This window comes from Conger conger, chromosome 9 (genome assembly GCF_963514075.1).
Source record: "Conger conger chromosome 9, fConCon1.1, whole genome shotgun sequence".
Classification (NCBI taxonomy): domain Eukaryota; kingdom Metazoa; phylum Chordata; class Actinopteri; order Anguilliformes; family Congridae; genus Conger; species Conger conger.
In genome coordinates, this window is record NC_083768.1 from 27799375 (window position 1) to 27826942 (window position 27568).

Genomic DNA, 27568 nt, shown 5'->3' on the forward strand with positions numbered 1-27568 from the left:
ATGTTGGGGGAGGGGCAATAAAGAACATTATGCTAATTAGAAAATTAGTAATCAGTTCCTTTTGGTTATTTTTGTTTAAACTGCATTTATTTAATCCCCCTTAGTTGGATTATTCTGTAATCAAAGACCATTGAATGAATGCCACTTTGCGTGATTAAATTAGCACTAAATCTATACAGAATTTAATCAAAAGATTATATCATGCGACGCAAATCTTATTATCTAGGCAGTTAAATACCACACGGTCATTATATGCATATTCTGGCTTCATCAGAGAATTGTCAAGTGCAGGTCTCTCTGTGAGGGATTTTACACAGAATCTACACAGGTAATCCATACATGAATAAATGACCATGCAATGAGCACCGAGGAAACTTACATTTACTCATCTGCTCATATTTTAGTGACATTGTGAAGGAAGTACTTGCCCAAACACATTTCTTGAACAGACAAAGAAAATATATTACATTCATATTACAACAGTACCATGCTTGGCTTTCCTTCTTTTCCAGAAGCTGTGGACTATATATGGAAATATACATTTTCTGGCATTTATTTAAAATGTTGCAACAGATGATAAAAGGAGCTGAGACATCAAAGAAGAATCATCACTTGGTGTGTTGACATCTGGTTTGAGGACAATGTTATCAATAGAGTTGTCTACAGGAAGTTGGTGAAAAGTGACATGGAGGCTATTCTGTTCTGGTAAGTTGGAATTGCACAAAAACAAAACATTTTAGTTTGCAGAGATCACATTAACTTTGTCATCTCTGATTCTGTGTTTTTCACAGAAAATGAAGAAACAAGGAAAAATAAATGTGTGCTGTATTTAAAAAAAAGCTGATATAGGCCATTTGATCAATAGCCCCTATAACAGCCACCATAAAGCTGGCAGGTATGGAGATAAACATTCTATAAACATCTAGCGCAGAAGCGCTGCATTGGCCAATCAAAAACATACACTAAAACTGAAATAACATTAAAACACCCAGAGAGTGAACCATCACAGAAAGTGTATTGGCTCACGTGGTATTGCTATAGATGATCAGTCTTCAAGAAGCACATTGTCTGTAAGTGGGTATTCTTTTGACCCATCTGCAATGAACCTGATTCCACATAGGTGTAGTTTCTGAGTTTTCTAAACAACTAACTTGCATAGGATTTAGTTTTGTGCAGTTTCACCTGAGATCTCACCTGAACAGGGCACCATAGTCAGGTGGCAGTGCACACTACAAACCAGTCATTACACCTGTGGATATATATATGCAAGGTGGACTCCTTCCAGTCATCCTGTATACACTCAAACTTTGACCAGGATACTGAATTGTTGCTCATCTTCATACACTCGCACCTTGTGTAGTAGTTCAGGTTATGGTATCTTTAAGTTTTTCTTCAAAGGGGTCGTTATGGATAGTTTGGTTCTTGCCTTGCATAGTTTTCTTTAATGTACAGTGTGCAAAAAATGCCTTTTACAATAAATATCTTGGTGAAAAGAAGTGAACTTCACCTCTAAATGGTACAAAGTTAAACATGACAGATTTCTTCAAATTGTAAAGCAAAACAGGTCCTGTGCAAAAGTTTGGGAACCCTGTCAGTTAGTACTATGTAGTCCTCATTGGGCAACTATAACAGCTTACAAACGCTTCCTGTAACCAGCAATGACATTTTTCCCCTTTCTTTGTGGCAGAAAACCTCTAGCTCAGAAATATTCTTTGGCCTCCTTGCATGTACAGATTTATAATTATATTAAAGTCTGGGGACTGCAGTGGCCATTCCAAAACCTTCATCCGTCTTTCCTGGAGGAACTTTATGGTTCATTTTGAGGTATGCTTTCGATCATTGTCTTGCTGGAATACCCAAACTCTCTTCAACTTTAATGTCCAATGTCTGGACTGACATTCAAACATTAGCCCCTAGAATGTATTGATATTTTGTGCAATCCATTCTTCCTTCCACTTGCACAGTATTTCCTGTGCCCCCAGCTGCCACACAACTCTAAAGCATAATGGATCCATCTCCATGCTTTACAGTTGACAAGGTGTTCTTCTCTACAAAGGCTTCACCCTTTTTTCTCCAAAAGATACCTTCAACTTTGGTTTCGTCATTCCAAAGCACATTATTCCAAAAGGCTTCAGGCTTCTCAAAGTTTTCTTTTCCATACTTCAGATGCTTAATAGGCAGTTTGAATTTTTTGTAGCCTTCTCAATCTCAATCATCTTCATTCTGATATCCTGTATAATATCCTGATATAACTGTTTAGAGGAAGCCATGGTTATTAACACCAGACAGAACAGCCACTGCAGTTGGCTACTTTATAGACGTCATGGAGTTACTTCAGAATAAAAAGTTCAGCCCTTGAATTATACTCACCTGACCCTAAAGAGTAAATCACATGGGTCTGAGCCTTAGTAATCATCTTTTTAAAAAGTAACAATGAAGGGTTCCCAAACTTTTGCACAGGGCTCTTTTCCTTTTTTGTCATTTATAAACAGTAAGAAATGCAAATAAAAAGCAATCTTGATTTAAAATGAGCTGAAAGGTCTCACGTTTAACTCATATTTAACATATTTATAGTTCAGGTTTGCTTTCCCAGATGTACAGATTTATTGTAACATTTAAACCATTTTTGTATACTACTGAAAATATGGAAGGTAAAGAATCCACTTAGCACTCCAATATTGCCTGGATAAATGAATGTAATTATTTTTTTTGTAGTTACTCCAGCTCTTGTGAATCTTATTTACTGGATAAGAGTGTCCATTAAATGAAGGTAATATAACAAAATGTAATTACAAAACAGAATACAACACAACAGCTCAGTAATAGCCTTCTGTATAATAATTGTATTATTATACATTTTCGCCCCAAAGAGATTCAGACCACCCCATCCTGAAAATGGGCACTGTAATTGTAACCTTCCTTTATCTAACACCTATGCATGAGCAATACAATCAGGGTAGCACCATGGGGAAAAAAGCTTGTACAATGCTGTCACCTAGTGGAATATACACTGTGGTTCAGATTATTGAAACGTTTACGTTGGCATTTTTTTTTTTTTTATCACAGTCATGTTCATTTCAAGATTATACCAACCCTTCAATTTCTATTATTTATAATAGTAATTATAAATATGAATTAGTTCAAAGGTGAATGTATTAATTCAATTCATTTTCATGTTGACCTAACGTTTTAGGGAAACATAGGTTGTAACCTGCTGGCCAATGAAAAAGTAGAATCACAGGATTACTCCTAATTGGGGACCATCTATTAAAAATGAATTTAGTCTGAACATGTACAGCACACACAAAAACACATAGAACCAACAGCTCTGCGAAGACAAACCATTCTCTGCAAACTCAAGAGACTGTTGTGAGTGAAAATCCCAAAGAGATACTCAAACCACCCTGTCTGGCACCAACAATCATTCCATGGTCAAAGTCACTTAATTACATTTCTTCCCCATTCTGACATTTGGTCTGAAAAACAGCTGAACCTCTTGACCACGTCTGCATACTTTTATGCATTTAGTTGCTGCCACATGATTGGCTGATTAAATATTTGCATTAATAAGCTGGTGTACAGGTCTATCGAGTGTAAGTGGTCACTGAGTGTATATTACATTGACTACTGATTAATATATTTCTCTGTATGATCATTCAAGTACAAAATATTTTAGCAACACCATGGAAACAGTAATGATGTTTGTGTATCCATTGGGAATATGCCAGTGAATACATATTTTGCCAAATGTATATTTGTGATGGAAGGGACAGACAGAGAAACAGAATGCTGGCAACTTTACTCCAAATTGATTTTTTAAATACAAGCTTAATAGGTGTATAGGCATACAGTAGTTGACTTGTGACTGTCCTCTAGTGGAACCCAATGAAATTTCATTCAATCACTGCAATTCATTCTTACATTTGAACATTTAGGACCCACTGCGTTACTGCTAGACCCCACTTCAGCCTTATGCCAAGGAATAACTGCTGTAAAGTACTGTGCTCATACAGCATGCACTGAGGCATAAGATCACAACTGATAGAGTTGCTCTTTTATATTGTCAGACAAAAGGCCAGCCTTCAGCTGCGTGAACAAAGCATCAGCTAAATGAGGAGCTGAGGAGAAGCCCAGCCAAATGTGGACCATCCATCTGACAAGCACACAGCAAAAGTTCAGATAGAGAGCTTCAGGAAGTGAACAACCTTTGTAAAAATGTCTAACACAAACAATTATAATGGGGTTGGAAAACAATGTCAGTACATTGACTGAAATGCTCAGTAATTCCAGGGGCTTTCAAGAAGGTTGCGATTTCTCATGTTAGCAGCCTGTCGCGCTAATCGTTAGACAGAGCCTCGGATGCAGCTCATCGTTAAATCTGCTTTGCTTTGCTCTCTGCATACCTTGTTACCCACTTTAATCTCATTCAACATCAAAATCCACATCATGATGCCAGTTACTGGTGCACATGTCACTAGGCCGCCATACTGACCGGTGAAACAAATCATCATATTACAGTAATACTTTATTATTCAGGTACCACTTAATTTCTGCCTGCCAGTTTACTTATTGGTGCCTGTAAAATATGATACAGTATATGCGCTGGAGCAAGTTCAGATAAATACAACTTGAGCCTCTTGAGGGACGCTTAAGACCCTCTTGCATGGGACCGCGATGAGCCCTGTTGTTCAGATGGACCATGCCAGTGCTGACCGCAGCTGGGAGTAAATGAATGGCCGTCACTGCTTCAGGGAGGGAGGGAGGGAGGGAGGGAGAGATTATAATAGGAAAGCATCTCCTCTGGTTGCAGCAGCTGCAGTAGTTGCAGAGCCTGCTGGTGGAGCAGCTGGGGCAGCTCAGCTGGCGGATGGCACAGCGGTTTCCACACAGTGGCTGGCTGCCCATACTCTGGAGGATGAGTGCGTTCCAGTGCATTCTCCTGAATTTATGTCAGGCCTTGCAGAGATTACAAATATAATTAAACATTACAAGAAAAAAGGAGGATAAAAAGGATATTGGCAACTTCACATTGCAATACTGCCATGGTTTTACCATTGTATAACCCCAGTATCCTGGCTTGTAAAATTCAAACAAAGTGACACATTTTACGAAACGTGACAGCCTGTTGTCATACTTCAAAACTGGTGACATTGCCTGATGCTGTGGCAGGACCTGAAACAAGCAGTTCATACTTGAAAACCTACCACTCTGTCTGAATTAAACCAGTTCTGCAAAGAGGAGTGGGCAAACCTTTCTCCACAGTGATGTAAAAGAATGATATCAAATTATCGGAAGTATGTGGTTATAATTATTGTTGCTAAAGGTGATGCAACAAATTATTAAGTTTAAGGGGGCATTGACTTTTTCACAGGGGTGATTTGGGTGTTTGATAACTTTATTCATTAAATAAATAAAATAGTAACTAAAAAAATATGCTTTGTGTTTACTCACGTTCTCTGTCTAATATTATTTGTCTAAATATCTGAAACCATTCAGTATCGCAAAAATGCTATAAAAACTGAAATCTTTTTCCCACCACTCTAGCTTGACTATATTATACTATACTATCTGTATTTAATTTCAAGTTGTTACATTGTGTGGTTGCTGAAGACTGTAGTGCTATTGAGGCAGGGTACTACATGGAACAGCTGTCCGTGTGGGTGGGTGGTGTCCTTCAACTGCACATTGACGTTGAGGGAAGTAACAAGTTGGGCTTTCCTCCAGCAAACAGAGCCGGCCCCTGGCATTAACGCACTTTCAAGTGGTGTACAGCAGGGCTTTGTTCAGCCGTTGCTGATCCAGGGACCCCCACCCAAGCTCAAAGGCATCCAGAGGACTAAGGACTCCCGTCATAAGATAAAAACATGGAATTGGGGGCTTCAGATTGTGATCACGGACCTGGGGGTGGAAGGGTGGGTATGAAGATTGGTGAGACCGAACCTGAGGAGGGGAGGGATTCCTATCGTGGATCCGGTGGGTGTATGAACTGCACCCAAAGGGGAGGAGAATGCGATCGCAGACCAGCAGTGGCGGAGATTGTGATCACTGACTGGGTGTGTGGGTTGGAGAGTACAATAGCAGACCCCCTACAGTACTTTGAATGCTGGAGCACTTTAGGGCTACAATAGCATGATTGTTTATGGCCAGTAAAACCCTAGGGCTGACTGTGCAAAGACCTGCTCCCAATTTTGTTTTGGTGAGCCAGTGCTCACTAGTTTAATCATTTCTTTCTCACAGGCTTTTGACAAAGCTTTTACCAAGGGACTGCACACATCACTGCAACTGACAATAAGCAAGGCTGTAGCAAATAATTCTCACCCAGAAAATCCCATTAGAAAGATTTTGCTGATGGCTCATGGATATTACACCACAAAAGAACATGTAAGTTTTTGGCAGTGTTGTGCATCAGCACATCAGTTTCCCCTGATTTCACACAAAAGATCAATTGAGCACCAACACAGCTCATGGTGGAAGAGTACACTGACTGATACTTGGGATGCAAAAGCAGGATACATTAGTAGTATATTGTCACATGTAGGGGAGGGGGGGGCGTTACACACAGTATGCTTATGCAAATCTTTGTAAAAAATAAAATAAAAAAAGGTGTGAAACCTGGATTAACAGCAGCATGGACGCTTGCAAAGTTTTTACACTTGGCCTGGATGAACCATGCCCCTTTCTCTGACATTAATGTAATGACAGTTAACATGCAATGGGAAGGGGAAAACTTTGATCACACTACTCACAAACTACACTGTAAAAAGTTATATTTTATCCATTAATGTATGTTCAATGATACAGTCGTTAACTGTTTTAAATGTCAGTTGTGTAGCTAGCTAGTAGTGGTGGAGAGCGCGAGCTAGCTAATTGAAAAGGTGGGATAACAGTAATGTCTTTTTCAGCTGTGCTTAATATAATGGTAGTAGTTTATTTACTGTAGTACCAAATTAAGACAAAGTATTAGCCTACATTCTTTCAAAAACATTTCGCAGTGATCCCAAACTTTTGAACGGTAGTGTACCAGGAGATGTGTTCTTATTTCACAATCAACCCACCGAGACACCGCTGTGCACGCATATTTATTTCACAAAATAAACATGGCCAAAACAAAATGCACTTCTTGCAGTGCCCGGTCATAATGCTCCACAAAATGTGTCGAGTCAAATGGGTACATCAGAGATCGTCAAATATATTCTGCATGACATTTTCCACAAGACAATGTTAATAAATCAGTACGGATTATATGCATAATAGTGAACCTGCGCAGAACTTATTTGACACGCAATACGTGTTGGTGAAGTCTTAAATTGTCAGCGGATCAATTTTCAGAGGCATTCAAGGTTCACTTTGAACTGGTGTATTTGGTGACCGCCTTGGTACCCTCAGAGACGGCGTGTTTCGCCAGCTCTCCGGGGAGCAGAAGGCGGACGGCAGTCTGCACTTCACGGCTGGTGATGGTGGACCGCTTGTTGTATTGGGTCAGTCGGGAGGCTTCTGTCGCGATCCGCTCGAAGACGTCGTTGACGAAGGAGTTCATTATGCTCATAGCTCTGCTCGAGATGCCGGTGTCTGGGTGGACCTTTCAGACATACCAGACAATTGGGGAAAACGGCAAGAATATGAAATGGTTGGTTATTTAATGCCAGAAAAGAAATGTAGCCTTGTAGGCCCTGCAAGGGCAATCCTCCACTGATTTCACGCCATGGCAGCGTACCTGCTTCAGAACTTTGTAGATATACACAGCGTAAGTCTCCCTTCTTTTGGCTTTTCTTTTAGTCGACTTTCTCTCACCAGGTGCTTTCCCCCTCTTTTTGGCAACATCATTACTCATTTTTAGCAACTCTGAAGCGGAATAAATTGAACATGAATTGTTAAGTTATGTAAGAATTTATACATTTTAAATGTATTTAATACCTACCTCTTGTAGGCTAGGTATTTCCCGATTATAATGAAACGAAAATGATTTTGGTTGTAATACTCATGCCCACCGATTCTGCTTACCATGATCTACTTTTCTATAGTTCTTAATTGGTTTAATTGGCACCATACAATTTTCACGAGGTTACAAATTGACATGGTGAGAGTGTCTAGGAATGGAAACAAAAGCACGGTTCCCATTTAATGGTCAAATCAATAATTTTCGTAGCGAAACTACTGTAGCCTACTTGGTTTCCATTTTTACACATTGGTTAAACGTGTTCCATAATGTAGGCCTAGCCTATAGGTCTACTGGTGCAATAGGGCCTATAGTAGCCTAAACGTTATAGCCTACTTTTTATTTTTGGAAACTCATGACCCTCATAAGGGGCGGCCCTCCTGCTTATATGGTAAGCGCTTGTCTGCGAATCAAAAAGATTGGAGACACCTATGTTTTAATGCGTTCTGTAGTTAGTTGCAGGTAATTGTCGCATTGTTTAGGTGTCTGATTTTTTCATTTCACCTCCTTATTTGGGGTTCAACTTGCTTTGACTGGTTAATGCGTGCAATTAATATGTTAACCACTTGGTGTCGCCTTTGTAATTGTGTAGGCCTTCGTCCAAAGGCTCTTTTCTTTTTGTAATCGACAAATGATTGTAATTCTGAGAATAGCTTCAAGTTCTCTTATGTAACCTTCTCTGGTATTAAAATAAAAGTGAAGATCTGAAATCTTGCTGAATGACTAAGTAAAAAAAAAAAAGAATATAAATATTTATTTTCAAATGCCATTTGAAGAAAGCTGTAAAGCCTCTCCTCACAAGTCTAATCTGTATATAATGTAATAACATGACGCACTAAGTGCCCAAGTGTTCCCTAATTAAATAAATGCATGTTAAGTATATATTAATAAGTGTTGCAGTGTAATTTGCGTGCCGCAGTCCTGCAGGTGCTGTTGGTCTGAGTGAAAGGCTGATTAGTGTTAATACAGGGTCACCTGACCTCACAGCCTAGTTTTAACCAGTTTAGTAGTGCCTGTCTGGGTGGGCTGTAAATTATCTTCTCAAACACACCAGATCCAAGGTTACTGAACTGTAAAATATGACACACCGTTAAATATATTTGATGGACCCAGATGGTCCTGCCTCTTTGGCTGCAGTCCTATTTTAAAGCATTTAAAGCAAGTTTCTAATCACAAAAAATGGAAAGCAGCACTAAAGTTGTTGGGGGAACTTGGGTGTTGGTGTACTTGTAAGGCTTGTCTTGGTAAGTCAGATATAGTAAAGTTTTTTTTTCTTAAGATGTATACTTCACTAAACTGTATTAATGCATTAGTTTGTGTTGTATCTTTTATTTGGTGGGAAATCCTATCTGGGGCAATACAGATTAATGCAAATAACAAGGCTAGATAAACAGCAGCACAAATATCACACGTGACAATGGTGTTGTTGAAGTTCAATTATAAAAGCTGCCCATTAGTAGTTTCAGAGCATTTCACTAATAATTTAGTAAGAATATCTCTAGTGACACCAGCCACTGTGCACAATCCACAGAGAGTTTCAGACACTGTAAGATAAATGGCTATTGGTTGATCTCGGTTTTGCTCTACGTGTGTCTGAGCGAGTTTGAGCTCAATATAAAAACGTTAGCTTCCTGAGTGATCACTGAAGTTCATGCAGGCTAACAAGGTTAATGGAGCTGCATCAACCCTTGTATTTAGAAAGTTTTATTTGAAATTTGAGTGGACTGATACTACTCTGGCTAAGTGGAAACATTCTGTAATTTCATTTTTGAGTGAACTGGCCCTTAAAGGCATTTGAATTTGTGATCAAAAAATGAATGAAACAAAATTACAAACAATCAGCAGAAGATTGTAATACTCATTTGTTGTGTTCCCCTATTTACCGCGGCATACAGATGGTAGGGTCAGCATTTTGGATGAGAAGTATGAATCCATGGATCAGTCCTGCCTTGTCTCAATAGTGCTGTCTGGTGGTGGTGATGTAATGGTGCGGGTAATGTTTTATTGGCACACATGAGGCCTCTTGATACCAACTGATCATCGTTTGACTTTTGGATGCCACATATCTAAGCATTGTTGCTGACCATGTGCAGCGTTTCATGGCCACAGCTACACTTTTTTCAAAGGAACACTACCAGCAGGATAATGTGACATGTTACAAAGCACACATCATCTCAAGCTGGTTTACTCCAATGGCCAGCACTGTCTGCAGATCTCAGTCCATTAGACCACCTTCCGGATGGGTGGAACCGGGGATTTGCAGCATGAATGGGTGGTTGAAAAATCTGTTGGAACTACATGATGCTGTCGAGTCCCTAAGGAATTTAACAGCACTTTGTTGAATCAATGCCTCAAAGACTTCTGACTACTCTGCAGGTGTACCTAATGAAGCTATGGTACATAATATGGGTGTACTTAATAAAATCCTTCAATTTAATTTTATTCAATGAATGCAGTAATCTAGTTGGTACAGTGTTTCTCACATGTTGGAATTTTGGGTTTATATCAATATATGTATATATATTTTGTGCTTTGCCAGTCAGGGGTGCCAATAATTCTGGAGCCCACTGTGTATGCTTCTGCTAATACAGTACATGAGTAGTATTATACCATTTGTTGATTTCTATATTAAGTCATATAGAAAGACTTGTTCTGGGTGGGTCATCAAATAGGCTCCCAGCTGTCCATGTTTAATTTTACTGTGCTAGTTCTTTATAGGGGCCTTTATAGGGGCCAGGAAGACCCACTGGGCCCTAGCATTGGGCGATATGTCCACAGTTTCCTTTTGGCAAACGTCAACTTCAGTCAGCGTGTTCACAGGGTGCCTATTTCTCCTAATTAGGCAAATGACTACAGGGAGGATATTGAAGTGTTGCCAGATTGCGCAGGGGATATATAAATATTATTATTTTTATTAAGCTACATTATCATCCACACAACTAGTATTATAATCCCTCTCTCTTTAGCAGTCATGCGCTCTGCTGTAGACAAACACAGTTGCATAAAATTGAAAATAACCCAGTCTTTTTCTGTAAATCAATAGCCAGCTATTATTGCCGCACTTGAGAATTGCCTATATTGCCAATGCCTCGGATTACTACTGGGGCTGATTGAGCGTGTTGACTTTATATTATCTTCTTGAATGTACTGGAAGATTTCCTATTCTATTCTTACCAAAGGTATCCTAATGTTCCAACATTTATGACTGTAGTAAAAACCTGTATCTGATAATGGTGTAGAGAGATGATTCCAGTGCTGCGCAGTCATGCCCGTGCTTTATGTTGTTTTGGGGTTATTATTAGAAAAATCAATGTGGAAGGCTTGGAAGTATGGGGGGAAAACAGTTAATTAGAGGAAATAGTCTGGGGAGCCCACTGTGGCTGTGCTGAAACTGGACAGCTCCCTGTCCTGGGCAAGCATCCTGCACCAATTCAGCACTCTGCCCCACAAGCCACTGGGCTTCTGCCAGAAGTAGCTTCATCAGGCAAAACCTCGCCCTAAATTAGAAATGAGCTCGTTATTCAGAACCGCAAGCTGCCTGTATTTCTTCTGTGTACTTTCTGTGTTTATTATTGGGCCCTGCATCACAAACTTGCTAGTACTGAAGCCCTGTTTGCCTGGCGCAACCTTTCCGCAGAGTACCCAGGTTATCTAGGACGCCGGACCACGTAAGGCACCAAGGCGATTTTAAGTCTCTTACCTAATAATTTCTCGCCGCAGACCACTTTCCCAGCCTGAATCTGTTTTTGTCCAGATGGCTTTGAGCACTTCCGTTTCACAGTTAATAGGCACCGTTCATCTTACGAGATTATTCATGTAGAAAATTATATTTCAGACCTTGCTTACCAGCCTAGCATTTGGTGCCCATCTAAGAAACAGCGGAGACCTACTGTGTCTTTGCATATAAATAACAGGAAGAGCTCCTCCCCCTCCATTGCTGAAAGTGAAGCGGTGCTTTAATATGGTAACATGTCCCTGCTCTTGGCTTATTAAGCACTGTGCTGCAGCAGGCCTTGCCTTGCTCAGCAGGCTATTCTTGCCTGTGGGTGACTTGTTGGGCTGTATTAGCTCACACTTGTATTCACTGTACAAACTGCCACATCTAGGCTGTTCAGAGCAGTTTATTTTCCCCCACACAGACTTGCTAGTGGCATGAATAGTAGCAATGAACATTTGCAATAGTAATGAGAATGGTGCAGTCACAATGCAAGAGTCTGCAAGTTCCAATCCTGTGCTCAGTACACATACACGTCATAGCTTGACTAGGGAGCTTGTACGTGGTCTGGTTTACTGTACATTGTCATAAATTCCTGTCTGGTTCAGGATGACAGTCCACTGGCCTCTATTAGAACTGGAACACACAGACCTGTAACAGTGTCCTGAGTGTTAAAAAAAATAAATAATAAACTGCTGATGCAGATGTAGTGATTGCCGGGTTATAATTTAGAATGTTTACAAATATGAATATGAATATAAGTGAAATATGGACATGTGAAAATAATCAAAACATAATTAAATCGTGAAATTTTGTAAGATTAAGTAGTTGGTGACATCACAGGAATGAACCCAAAAATATGTTGTGTTGCATACTAATCCCTTTACTTACGCAGACGCAATTAACAGAACATAATAGATTGGTTAAATACTGGATAATAATAGACCAGCAGGGTGTTGCGATGGTAGAGTGCATTGCTATGTAAGGGTTTGTACTGCATTCATTTCTTATATTTATAGTGAAGAATAATGTTAAGAAATCCTGCTTGCATTCTTTATGATATTTGAAATTTGTGTTTGTAATGTATTTTTTTGGTTTGTTTTTTGAGAAGACAAGATGGGTAGAATTTCTTTAAGAGTGGTTAGCTGCAGTTAAACAGCTCCACATTATGTTGCCTCTTTTGGAAAGTGGAAAATAGTGTTTTGATATCCACCTTGTGGCTTGTTTGATTATTGTTTATTGATTTATAAAAACTATGTATTGAAACTAAATGTCAACCAGTTTAAAAAGCAAGGCCAGAATCAAGTAATCATTCATCGTTCTGAGTATTTTCACTTTTAGAGTTCTGCATTGTGTTTACAAATGTAGAATTATGTATTGAAATATCAATGGTTGTTAGCTTGAGGCAGTTTATTGTGGCTATCCCAGACTTATTCGTTCATTAGTTATCAATATGGCTCTTTTACATTACATTACATTATTGGCATTTGGCAGACGCTCTTATCCAGAGCAACGTACAACAAAGTGCATATCCATAACCAGGGATAAGTTCGCTGAAAGACCCTAGAGGGAAGTACAATTTGAACTGCTACCTGTACAACAAAGATAAGGACGAGGGCCAATTTTTATTTTTTTTTTATTTATTTTTTTTAAACAAGAGACAAACAAACAGCAAAAGTGACCAAAGTTAACTATCAAAACACTGCTTACCTAGCCAACTAAAAAATACCGATACACAAAGCAAGTCACAGAGACAACAATTAAGGTTCACAGGGAGGTAGGGAGGGATGGGGAGAGGTGCTGCTTGAAGAGGTGTGTCTTCAGCTTGTGTTTGAAGGTGGGGAGAGATTCTACAGTTCTGACCTCAACGGGGAGTTCGTTCCACCACCGTGGAGCCAGAACAGACAGCAGTCGTGAGCGTGAGGTGGAGGTTTGGAGAGGGGGAGGTGCCAAGCGGCCTGTGGAGGCTGAACGAAGAGGTCTGGCAGGGGTGTAGGGTCTGATGATTTTTTGTAGATAAGCTGGGGAAGACCCCTTAACTGCTTGGAAGGCTAGCACCAATGTTTTGAATTTGATGCGAGCCATGACAGGCAGCCAGTGGAGGGTAGTAAGCAGGGGGGTGACGTGCGAGTATTTGGGAAGGTTGAAGACCAGACGAGCTGCTGCATTCTGGATAAGTTGGAGGGGTCTGATGGCGGATGCTGGGAGGCCAGCCAAGAGGGAATTGCAGTAGTCCAGGCGGGACACAACCATCGCTTGGACCAGGAGCTGGGTCGAGTAGGGGGTGAGAAAGGGGCGGATTCTCCGTATGTTGTATAGGAAGAACCTGCAAGACCGGGTCACCGCCGCAATGTTCTCGGAAAGGGACAGTCTGCTGTCCATCACCACGCCGAGGTTCCTTGCACTGGGTGACGGCGTGAGTGTGGTATCCCCGAGGGAAATGGAGAGATCCAGATGGGGAGAGGTATTAGCAGGGATGAATATCATTTCAGTCTTGCCTGGGTTGAGCTTTAGATGGTGGTTGTCCATCCAGCTCTGGATGTCCCTCAGGCAAGCAGAGATACGGGCTGAAACCTGCGTATCAGACGGCGGGAACGAGACGAAGAGTTGGGTATCGTCCGCGTAGCAGTGATAGGATAGCCCATGTGCAGTGATCACAGGGCCAAGGGAGCGAGTGTAAAGAGAAAAAAGAAGCGGGCCTAGGACTGAGCCCTGGGGAACTCCTGTGGCGAGGGGCCGAGGTGTCGATACCGAACCAGCCCAGGCAACCTGGAAGGAGCGACCAGAGAGGTAGGACTCAATCCAGTCCAGGGCTGTGCCACAGATGCCCGTTGCTGACAGGGCAGACAGGAGGATGGAGTGATCCACAGTGTCGAAGGCAGCAGAGAGATCTAGAAGAATGAGGACAGAGGAGAGGGAGGCTGCTCGTGCGGCATGGAGTGACTCACTGACGGAGAGGAGCGCAGTCTCTGTCGAGTGGCCCGATCTGAAGCCAGACTGATGGGGCTCTTAAAATACGTAATCTTGTGCTGCAAATCTCACATTTTCTATGTTTCAGAAACATTATCCCTTGCTTGTTAATGACCCGTTTCCCCTGTGGTGCATAACACATCTGGTTTTGAATGAATACTAATAAACACCATAGCTGATTAATGTTCTGCAGCAGGAAATGATGTTCACGGACAGTATGGGAAACATGCATCACTACTAGTAGACCTAGATAATCCTCTTATGTGCTGGAAAAGCATTACACAGCTATCACAAATAGGCACATCTCCTCAAGCTGGGAACATTGTACATAAAAACACACAGCACTTGCAACTAACCAAGTGAACTATCTTGTGTTTTGGGCAAATCTCTGAAAGGATCTTGGTAATACATACTGCCAAAACTTTTTGTGACTTTATCATCACAATGTAGCCTATTCTGTTTACCAGGTTGTTCTTCCAGATTGAGAATGTCGTGGTCAATATAAAATAAAAAATGTTAATACTGCAGGCCAATGTGCCATATGCTTATATTGCTATTTGTTCCCATGAAAGATAGCATTTATTGCCTGAGGTACATTTCACAATACCCCAAAGAGTGCCTCAAATCCCTGCTCCTGTGCTTTCCAGCTTGGTAATGTGCTCCATGAGAGACCTTTCAGTGAATATATAATGACAGGCAGGCCAGTGCTTAGACCTGTACTTTATTACATGCAGCCGACTGATTTCTCCTTACGACCACGGTTCTACATAAAACAGTCCATCCCTTAGTTTACAGTATTCAATATTCAAGGTTCAATATCCACAGTCCTGGCTGAAAATGATGATGGCTTACATCTCAATTGAAGTTTTATCTCTGGGTATGAAAAGCATTTGCCACGAAGATATTTTTATACGAGTTTGAAAAACAAGACACCAGGGGCCCCCAGTAAACGGTCTGTATAGTCGGTAGAACGCGTCTTCACAGAATGTACTATTTCTCCCTTGCATGATTTAAGGGGCAAGGCACAGAGCTGTGCAGATGTTTTTAACTGCCGATGGTCCTGACGTGGCCTACTGACGTTTGACGTGCCTTGCCGCCGATGAGCTTGGGAACACGCACGTAGCCCATGCTGTGCTTTGCTGCTTGCACGCTGCCTGCATTCCACACGTGTATTAGAAGTCAGAATGGTGGAGATGGATTAAGAAGCACGTACGTATTGATTTCTTGTACACTGCACTGGTGTAGTCAGCATATATATTCTTGCACTAGGCCACTGGTCAAATAACAAATGTGTGTCTGTGGAATGTTTGTTTGTGACCAACATACTGTGAAACTTGGTGATGGAATGATGACTGTCAGAAGTGCGCCACACTGATAGGCAGGTGAACTGGAGGTATTTTTTTTGGCATTAATGAAGTCCCTCCTGGACGGCCTGATTTATTCCTGGTGCTAATTAAGTCCCTTGTTGGAGTCTGATTGGCAAGTGCATTCTGTTCTACAGTAAGCGCTGAAAGTACTGAAAGTACTGTCTGAACAGACCGCAAGACTCACGCTTTCAATTGATCAACTTTCAGCCTTTATATATTAACAGCACTGTGTAAACTGTAAACACGGCATAAAATGGGCCTCACTATTTTTAAAACAATACCTGTGTCCATTATTACTGAAGGTTAGCAATAAAAAAAAAAAAGTACTACTGCTAGCCCCTCTTCACAAGGAATGATGGGCAACACACAAGCTTGCCAGTAAAGCATTTTATTTGCTTTCCTGTGTATCTGACAGGGAACTCGAAAAACACATGCATGCAGATTCATTTTGTATCACTGCAGCAGATTTGGAGATCGATATTACAAACATTTGTATTTTTCAGTGTTGAAATGCCTTGACCGGATTACATGCACCGTATCAGACTTTCCGATTTAAAATAAATAAATAAACATTTTAATAGCTTGATCTCTGTAGTTGCCAATGTGTGCTTTCAGTGGATCAATGCTGTATACATATAAGTCTTGATACACTTGTAATTGTGAACACCAACTTGTCATATTATCACCATTTGGGATTTGTTGGCATGTTTGTGGCAGAGTTTGTGGCATCAATTTGGAGCAATCCCCTTACCATATTTGTGAATTTGATTAACAATATGATTTATTTAGCTAAATTCATTGGATGTAGCCTGGTCTATAATATGAAGAAAACGTATTGGCAGATGTTGCAGCCTTCTTTTGAGCATTTGACCCTCCTTTACATGTTGGTGTAAAACCTCCTGACCAGCTTTGTGTTAACTAAATTGCCAGATCGATAAATTGTATAAACAGCGCTGTGGTCTGCATAAGCAGATTTAAGCGTGGGCCGATTTAGCCTCTTGGATTTCCCTCACTACTGTAACTCTCTGCCTGTAAACGGTGGTTAAAGAATTTTGAGTGGCATTGATGACATTTATTTTTCAACTGATGCTGAGGGTTACACGTTTCAACCAAAATATACGGATGAGGAGCTCATAGAGATTGACAGGGCATGGGCAAAAAGAGAGCGAGTGCAACTTGCTGAAGCTGTATCAGCTGAGAGTGAGATGAGGGAAAGGGTAAACGAAAACTGGTGGTGCACCTGTCATAGGCAACCCTCAGAAGTCGTACTGCCATAAGTGCGTTCCGCAAGAGAAGCCAAGCAACGTATCTTTTCTGTTGGTTTAGGCAAATGATCCAAAACCGACTAAACATACAGTTTTCTGCCTATATTGGCACGTTTTCATTACAGGATACATATTTATCGAAGCAAATAAACATATGACAACATGTTTATTGATTGTGTCTTTTAAAGAGCTGGCAGGTTTTTTTTTGTTTTAGCTCCTGTTAAATCACTGTTATTTGGCTGGTTTTTGGCCAACTAAACTAATGGATAATGGAGAGTGAGCTATGCAATGTAGGAGTGCTCAAACTATCCCTTTAACATTAGCTAAAGGCTGACGAAAAGTAGTGGATGAGCTATGAAAATAAATCGAAAAATGCCGCTCTGCCTTAAAGGTAGAATAGGTAAGATTTTTGTGTTAAAACATTGTTAAAAGACCATTGTAAATCCCTTCCTATCATTGAAAAAGGCTCACTGACACGCAACCTGTGTTTATAGTCCTTAAATTCGGGTTTCAAAATATGCAGTTCACCAGCTGGCACTCTGTACCAAAACATCTATAGCTGTACAATAATTCAAGCTCATTGATTGAAAATTGGTTCTAATTGCCACAGCCAATGGCATTTCAACTGGTAAGTAAACAGTCCAAAGAGAAGGGGTGGGATAAACAGTGTTGTGGTTTGAGCTTATTTGTTTGCAATTCCTCTCTTGACCATTAGAAGTCCAAAATTATCTATTGTATCTTTAACTCGATTTAATTTACTAACTTAACAATTTAGACCAGGGCGCAACATAGTAGTTGCCGCTTCAAGGATACTAAGTTAAACTGGCGCGTGCCTGGTAACCCTGTTGCAAGCCATCTATCGCCTGGGAGGCTGCGCGTCGACTGTCAGACACTAGAGTGGATACAGGCAAAACGTTTTATGATGTAGATTAAAAAAATAAAAAAACATTTGGTCTTCAATCTTTCCTGTTCCTTCGGCTCCGCTGTGCAAAATAAATTATGCGCAGCGTCTAAGTCTTATAATGGCAGGGAAGCCATTTCACTTTCTTGTGTGGGAAGCCATGTCAATTTCCAAGTGCATTGGCTCATGTTGAACATCTTGATTGGAAAAATGAACTTTTCTTGTGTTTAGTCATTAGATCTTGATCTTATACATCCATTAATAGTCTATTACAAGTCTTGGGATTAGTATATTCTAATTCCCTTTTTATATATTTCACAACACCCGATGGAATCGCTGGATGATATGCCTGAGAAGAGCTTGCTTCCTTCACCTATCTGAGGAAGAATAATTGAATACACAAACAAGTTTCATTTAGGCTTAGTTTATAAATCATTTAAAGCAATCATTTCACTTTCGGGTGCAAAAACATAACAATGGCACCTCCGCCCTCTCCTTATGTCTCAGCACCCTCTTACCGAAATGTTTGATTTAATATGGTCAATTCAGGTCTAAAATCCATTGTCACCATCTTCCGTTTGACTTCAAATCAACACGTCTTTCTCAAACTGATTGAGAATTGAGAAAGTCTGAAACTCTTTCTGACATTGCTTCGGCATCCTTTGTGCTATTATGTAACATTAAAATATTGATGAAGCCTTTATGGGAAATAAGCAATATGTTGTTTTTGGCAACACAAAAAGGCTTTTCTCGGAAGCGTTGCATTCCCTCTCTGAGGTATTACACCATGGGGAGAATGCATATGATGGGGCTTTTTACGATGCATATCCTCTCAAACTCCAGGAGACAAAGACAACTGAGTTTCTGCAGAAATATCAAGTGGTAGTAGCTAAGTGAAATTTGTGTAATTACCAGTAATATAGCAATGCAATTTGATAACATTTCAAGTTTCTCCAATCAATTTTATGAACTTTATTTTATTTATTTATAAATACATAAATGCATAAATACGAACAAATATTCTTATTATTGAGGTATTGTGTGCATTTCTGAGAGAGTAATATCATTATATATTACATCATACTATTTTTACAGAGCAGGTATGGTCTTGTTTTCTTAAAACAAGTAAGAAAGAATTTTTTCAGTAACCAGGCACTACAGAATCCCATTTAGGTCCATTGATTTTGGGCTTAATTTACACCTAACACAGGTAAAACACTAGCTTTTCTACATCACATTAAAAGGACAAAATTGTGTTGTGAAATTTAGATTCAGTAACGTCATAAAGATATAAACTTTATGAAGATATAAAGAGTTGGATCAGGGCAGGGGTAGGGGCTGGTGAAATATTATCTGGGGTGGAGTGTGAGGGGGTATTTAGAGGTTTCAAGTGAATCTGAGTGTCAACAGCGATACTAAAATAGTATCTATCTCAGAAATATAATTTTGATCTTGATTTAATGTATTCTTAATTGGCAAAACATTTTTTTTTACTATATGATGGTAGCCATAGCAACTGCTGGTTCAATATTAGGACTGTAAGCATAGGATCAGCAGGAATATAACCTACAACTAATTATGGCTCTGCTCTATACTATCATTCCTGAAATAGCATAGCCTATTAACCACATTAACCTGAGGTCTACGTGCTGTAATGTGAAGATGAAAGAATAAACTCAGACACACCAAAAATGCGAGTGAGTGGGTGAAGATATCCTGCATTCTATGTGTATGTTTGAACCTAAAATTGCTATATGTGTAGTGGCTTAGTGTCGAAGAGGAATGCCAAATTAAAGTGTAAGCAATTTATTAAACACTTTGCAATAATGGCAAAGGTGCAGAATGTGCATAGTGGAATGGCTATATGTGAATGGTGCACAGGAAGGCATACTGTATTGAGGAGTATGATATACCTAGAGACCAAGGATAAACACCAACTCATTAAATAGACACCATCACAAAAGGGCAGTAACCCTGTTTGTATTATCTCTGTGTACCTATCAGAGCAGGTTAACCTTTGTAGTAAAACTCATCAATGACACCACTAATTCCCCATGACATAAGCTTTCAAACAACACCAAACATGATTACATACAGAAACCTAACCCCGTGTTCTCACAGTGAGCACCTTGGTTGGCGGGTCCCTCAAGTGTACTAGGGAGGGGCGAGAGCTTACCGTTGTTCCCTTTTTGTCGTCTTGTACAGCAAAATTTTAAAATGGAGAAATAACGGCATAGTTATGTCATAACACTGGTACTTATATTAATTATTTCCATCTCACTAGCTAGCAATCTCTCAGCGAACTAAGTTAATATTATTTATTTAATTAACTCAATAAATATCTCCAGCTAGGTAGCTAGTGAACTATCTCTCCCACTAGTTAGCTACGGTTCAACTAGCTTGCGATCTTCCAATCTCTCTCAATTGCTAACTTTAGAAAACGTTACAGTCATGCAAACAAAAAAGCTCAACGTGTTTTTTGTGTTAATGTCCTTGATTTTGGTAGAGCAAGCTACACATTTTTGCCATAGTATACTGCCTGTCCTTAAGTTTTTAGCTGCTTCTCCATTGCAATGAGTGAAGCCAGGCAGATCAATTATTCACAAAATAGGATCAAATCGGTTGGGAAACTAGGAAGCACAGGACTCGATGTTGAGGGGCGACGCAACCCAAAGGTTAAGCCACGGGCAACTTTTATCGCTCGGTTGACTAGTTGCTCATGTTGCTGGCTGTTGCTCAGCTTCATAGAAAATGAATGTCCTTCCAGCTACTGGTCAACCAAATCACTCATTGAGAACACGGGGTAAGGCTAATAATAATAGCTTACTGATAATGCCATTTCAAGTAGTTTTGGGGCAATCCAGAGGCAGCAGAATGATGGGGGTAATAGTGCTTATATGGGCAAGTACTGTCTCTCCACTCCATCTGTCACTCAATCGGCACTGTATGAACAGCGTTTTCCCTTGGGGGTCTGATGAGGAACACACTTCTGTAAAGAACCATACAAAGACAAGTGTAGCTATAGAGGCCATGGTTCAGTGAATAGTTTATTAATGTTTTAAATAAAAATGATTGACTTCTAACAAAGGGAATAAAATAACAAAGGGAATGACAAATTCCCTTCGCTGTGTCTCTTTTAAAATTAGATGATGATATGATGTCAAATATCGATTTAGACTGTTTGACCATTTAACCTAATTCAAGGATAATAAGCTTTGTATGAAGCTGGGAAATGTTTCTGACTCTTCATTAGCCAGACTAGTCCCGTTTGCACAGAGAGGCAGGGAAAATGCTGTTGAATGAAACCCTTCTTTCCCTGATAAATCCGTGGCCAGTGGTGCATCACCTCATGGGGACTCCTGGTCAAGGTTTACAACGACAAGGTCAGGATTAAATTCAATACACTTTTAACATCTGTTTTCCCACATAAGAAATATTCTGGACGATGTTTGTGCCCTTGGTTCAGTGAGTTTTCTTGCAGGGAAACACTCTGTTATTAATCTTTTCTCTGAGTCTCTCCGGAGATTTGGAATTAACCACACTGGCATAGATTGGCAGTTTTTTAAGCCATTCAACATTTCCCTTTGAATTCTTAGCACTCTCAATAGTAATGAAGTCTTATCAGGATCAGTGAAGATAAATGCACCGCAGGACAGTGGGTTATAGTCTGTAATCAGCTTCTGATGTTAGAGCCCTTGAAAGAGTTTTTTCCCCTCTTGCACGATCACAATTTGATCTTTTCACTTACTGAAATTAAACCAGTCAGTACACAGATTGAATGTGTTCCCACGCATTTCCCTTTCAAAATTGAGGACATTTGGAAACAAAACATTTTGTTTATTCAAGCCAGCTCTTTCATTTGAGGTGATTAGTGGGCATTTAATCTTTAATCGGATCTATTTTCATCCAATGCCATATGTTCAGTAGGCTTCAACTCTAGGGACTGTTGGCCATCAGCTCTGTCATGGTGATAGGGGCATTTATAAAATTAGCCTGCAGTTAAGCAGCATCCCTAGTACAGGAGAAGGTCATGCAGTCCTGTTCCATACTTATGCAGGTGCCTAGACATTGTCCATACAAATTCAGGATCTTTTTAGGTGGGGAGAGGGAGCGTTAATCTCCGAGACATTCGACCAACAGTCCAGCAACGCGCTCCATTGGTCAGGGCATATTTGGACTGCCAGAGCCAGCTGTGGCAGGTAGCCCCACAGGGAGATGCATGATTGGGCATTGTGTCCGATTTCAGTTGGCATGGAAACCCCAACTGCGTTGCTCAGCTGTGACTGGTTGGTAGGGTCCTCCAGCGTAGTAACCGTGGAAGTTAAGCTGTGCCGAGCAGGTCCAATCCCATCAGTGGTTTGGTATGTTCAATTGTCAGTTCAGACAGTGCCGGTTGCTCGGGAAAAGGGTGTGTGCCTTTTTGAACGAAGTGCCTACTGAAGTGCAGTTCACATATAATCATGAATAAATGGACACCTGAGCAGCATTTTCTTCATTCTGGCTAAAGTGTTCAGTCTGACTGTGTCCCATCATCGATACTGCAAAGATGGGACACAGTTTATTCTCCTAAAATGAGACTGAAAACTAAGACTGTAGGTTAATGTACAATAAAACAGTTACCGCAATTGGGAAAATATGTAGCCAAATTACTGTATCTACACAAAGTGCTCATGTATGTTCATGTATAATATTGAACATGTCCAAATCAACAAACTCAGTTGCATGAGTTTATGCACAAGTGTGTCAGAAATAGTTTTCTGGAAGTAAATGAAACCATTGTATTTTTGCTGTGGTACTACATATTAAAACGTGAGGTTATATTTGTAGTTAACACTGTGTTTACCTGGCAATTTTTATATCGTCACTTGGAACCAAACAAGTTCCAAGTGACGATCCATCCATTAACTTACTTTTTTTAAATTACATTACATCATCTCAAAGAAGCAGTCTTATTTCCCCATGGTTTGGGAACATCTTTCTTTAAAGCAGAGTGGACAGTCTGCCCTCATCTCCTATTGCTTCATGCAGAGATGGAAAAAACTGAGAAGCTAACAGATCACAGTTCAGAAAGGGTCACAGGTCAGAAGGTGCCATGGCAGGGGATGCGGCCTCTGCCCATTTCTGAAGACTTGGGAGACTGCTTTAGGGACTGCATCACACATCTTGGAAACTCAGTCTTCCTGTGCTCCAGTCAATTAAATTTAGCATGCTTCAAAACATATGACCAAAATTGAACTTTTTGCATGGAAAGGCATTTTAAGAAGTTGTCTGGCCAACCAGTCAGAATAATGGGTGTGTGTCATTCCATGAGTCCTTTTCATTGGCTTGAAACTCTTACTTCCTGCTGCCATATTGAGATGCAAAGAAAGTAGTCTCTTTTGAGATGTGGTTCTAGAATTCCGTATATTGATTATACTGCATTTGCCCTTAAACAGTCTATAAGACATCAGTTATCAAATGCTATCTGAAACTGAAGGTGCTGGCGAATTAGGCCGTGCCCAACTCGATTTCAGTCATTTCGTGACTCCAGGCTTCAGCACAAAAGAGGTTCATTCAAAAAGAATATGTGGGTGGGTTTGATTTCAATATTGGAAATCTTTCCCTCCCCTTTCCCCATTTCTTTCCGTTTAAAAACAGTGCGTTAGTGCCACTGCCAAATGCAAATTTTGTCATGGCCGATGAGCAAACTCGTTATAAGAGGCTCCATTAAGAGCATCTCTACAAACCATTACTTATGATATCATAAGATAGGTGAGACTGAATAGATATAAATGTCATATTTGTTTTCCCCTTCAAACTAAATTTTAGCGCCTCCATTTACATGCCAGTGCTAAAATCTATAATACATGTTCCCATGAACAATACCACAGGGTGAATATTCAGGAATATTCTAGACTGGCCAGCAGCATCCTCCAATCTGCCTCTCTGTCGTGCTGCTGCTGCTACTGTAAGAAGATTGCAGATTTAGTTTTAATGTTTCTTTGTCTATATTTGTTTAATACCGCTATTTCAAATTTCACGACTTCACCTAAGTTTCATTCATTACAGACATGCACTTGAAAGGGTGAATACAAAATGTACTCTCACCAGTCCCTGCTCCCTCATGCGCTCTGTGCCTCTGTAATCTCCATGGCAATCTTCACATGCTGTATTGCAGTGTACCACCCAGCTCACCCAAGCAAAGTTAAAAGGTAGTTGCAAGTGTGCTCAAAGAGTAAATTGCCATGATTGCCATGATGCACATGATGACATGTGTATTTTACACTATTTCTTGGATGGTCGCCAGCTGGTCTCCCATCTTGTGTCTGAGTTGTGCCTTTACTGACTGTTCATGCATTTTTCAAAAGTCTGTGATACCCCCCCAACGCACTCAGTAGAGTGATGTACAGCTGACATATAGTTTCCTGGACCATTTCCACAGAGCATTCAACAGTTTGTTAGAAAATGAAATGCAGTCTGACACAATGAACCTCATCTTACTTGTACAGAAAGGCATCAGGTATCATTGAATAAAACAGTTGGCCAGGCAGTAGCAGAAATAAAACCCCAGTATAGAATAGAGATATTATTTGAGCAACCATAGGTATATTGTTATGCTGTGCGTGCGGGCCACAGAGTCCTTGTTTCACATCAAGTAGAATGTTTTTTTGGGGGTTTTTTTATCCAGAAAATGTGGAAAAGCAGCACCAGACTGATACTGAATGTCTTCCTCTGAATGTGATGTCATTAATTAGGCGGCAGGAAGGAAAATACTCTGTTAATAAGTGTTTGCAAAGGCTACATGCCTAAGACATATTTTGATCAATTTGTTGAATTAATATAACAATTGAAACGGCAAAAAAGGATGGAATTAACTAATAAGGGTCGACTAACTAATATTCCAGCACTCTCTCCGTGGGGGGGTTTCTCATTTTAGTAATTAAAACCAAGGGTTTTTTGGACTACCTAAAGCTTTGAAACTGTACTGCTGTATTTAAATAGCAGGGATTTGGAAATAATGTTGAGGTGGCTTCTCAACCAAGCTATTACATTAAATGTTTTTTCATAATTTCACCAAATGCTACCAAAAATGTATTACTGATATACATATTACATACTCCTTTAAGGTATGTTCAACAGTATGTACCAATTCTGAAACCATGGTCTGGGTTCCCGGTTTGTTTGTACCTTAAAATCAACCAATATCTGGTTAACTGACCACACAGTTACTGTTTTGTAATGACCTTCTCAATGTCCTAGCCTGACCCTGTGATTTGACTTGGAGAGGGCAGAAGACAGTGGCTCCCAATATGTTTAACAGTCTCATAAAACAGGAATGAAGATGGCCCAGTTTTATTCTTGCAAAGGGAAGGCACACACTAAATACAGCAGTGTGAATAATTTTACCACATCTGGGGGAAAAGTATGACTTGTGTAGCACACTAGAACAGCAGGGTGCTGGGATAAATGATCCAGAAACAGATTGGCGCCATTTTGGTGAATTGCTATAGGGAGGCAAGAATGAGCCATCCTGGTGTGAACACCCAAGGTCACAGGGTGGTAGCTGCTGAGCTGAAAATAACCAGATCTGCCAGGGCTGGACCAGCTCAGTGGTTTTTTGGTGGACACTCCAACAAGGGGCGTTGTTGAAGGGACATACCCCTCAACTTCACAGTAAAATTTTCAGTGTTAAATCTCCCTCTGCTTTGAGTGGGTCCTTATGGAATCTGTGAGAGGTGATTTAACACTGAACATTTTTTTGTGTGGGCAGCCAATCAATGCACAGTCGTCATGGGAAACCAGGACGTCCCACCAGTCATATGGGTGAGATCCATGCGGGGTAGCCAAAGCTTTGTACTTTTGATTGTAACTGGTGCAAAGCACCACACCACACCAACTTTGCTCTGTACAGTGGGTTTACCTGAAGAGTAGCTTTTCGCCGAGCTTAAAGAAACGGACAACTGCTTCCTGAGGAAACAGTCTGGCCTGATCACCTTGTCTGACTGAAACTTAGCACTGACTGTATCAGAACATTCAGGAGAAGTCCTCCTGCCAGTGCCTTTGTCCACGTGGAATTTCTGTGGTGTACATCCCCTACACAACAAATGTTAATGCATGTGGCCTGCCCATATAGACATAATATGCTACATTTATTAATCAATGTATTTGTAATCTATATGTATTTTACAGAAATACAGTGTTCAAAAATACCAAAAGAAACCACCTCTGAGACAGCAGCCACAATGTTTTTAAAAGCATCTTTAGGTAGCAGAGTTTATGTTTATGCAAGATTAAATCTATACCTGTATATACTGTATGTATTTGCTTCTATGCACTTCCATTTTACTTGTGTGTCTTGTATAAGCTTCTGTCATACTTGCTTTCTATTAAAGTATGAAAGCTACAGTATGGAACGTCCTATCCCGACAGCAATGATCGCTGAGCGTGTTGAATAAATTGCAGATTGGGGGGCCCAGAAAGACTTCGTTTGGTATTAGGCGGCTCTGCTTCAGCTGTTTTCTCTATTAAAATTCTCTACATTACCACTTTTGTGCCGTCCACTTGAAAGCCAATTACCTCTGAGAAGTCCACACATTTTCCCTGCATGCTGCGAAAAGCACACCAGCAAATATTGCACCACTCATGCATTTACATAATCTGATTTCTGATTCACCCAAAAGGCAAGTAGAATGCAAAGTGTGGCCAAAGATGTCTGATTTTTATTTCTGTACTGCTCACGTGGGATCTGTCAGCTATTAAAGAGGGCACACATGTCCTGAGTGGCTGTCGGTAAAAGTGCTCATCAGAGCAGGCTGAGCTGTTAAATACTTGACAGTACAGGTAAGACCACTGCAGCCCCCCCCCCCCTCCTCACAATGGTTAGTTTCTCTGGTTGCCATAGCATTAGCTATTCAATGGAATATCTTCTTGGCAACAGTGCTTTCTGTTTTTCTTTTTTCAAAGTGCAGCATGCAGGCCTGCCCTCGGATTGTGCGCTTGCCGTTTTGCTTTGTTGAGACGTGGGAAGCAGAGAGGATAGCGGCTAGAGAGGGGCCGCAGCTGAGATGGTGCTGTGAGGGGGTGGGGGGGGAACATGGCTCCAGAATCAGCTGCTTTACAGACAGCACCAGACACCCTTGTTAGCAGCGACGCTTTTGTTCAAAGAGATCTCAAGGTGATGTCAAAGGTCAGTTGTAATAAAAATGTGTACATGAATTTACAACATAATGCGCACGACAGTATCACATGCATATTAATTTACAGATTTTAAAAATGAGGCCAATTTGGTTTATGATAGTTTGACTTGTTTGAATTTTTCATTACTATTTTAGCTGTGCCTTTCTGCTTTAGATGAGTTTATGATGAGTTTGGTTAAACATAGACTTGGGTAGGCAGCCCTGTGCCTGGTTTTTGCTTAGTCCAAGGGCATACCTG

The 27568-nt window shown here is 40.4% G+C and overlaps 1 protein-coding gene across 1 annotated transcript; it reads right to left on the reverse strand.

Annotated features, from left to right (window-relative positions):
- Positions 1–7066: 7066 nt before the first annotated feature.
- On the reverse strand, positions 7067–8071 carry zgc:92591 (uncharacterized protein LOC436997 homolog). The gene is made up of 3 exons (XM_061254982.1): positions 7919–8071; positions 7715–7842; positions 7067–7579 (listed from the first exon to the last, which is right to left on the reverse strand). The coding sequence occupies exons 2-3, from the start codon at positions 7829–7831 to the stop codon at positions 7343–7345; spliced, it is 354 nt and encodes a 117-aa protein (XP_061110966.1). The 5' UTR covers positions 7832–7842; positions 7919–8071; the 3' UTR covers positions 7067–7342.
- Between the last annotated feature and the right edge of the window lie 19497 nt (positions 8072–27568).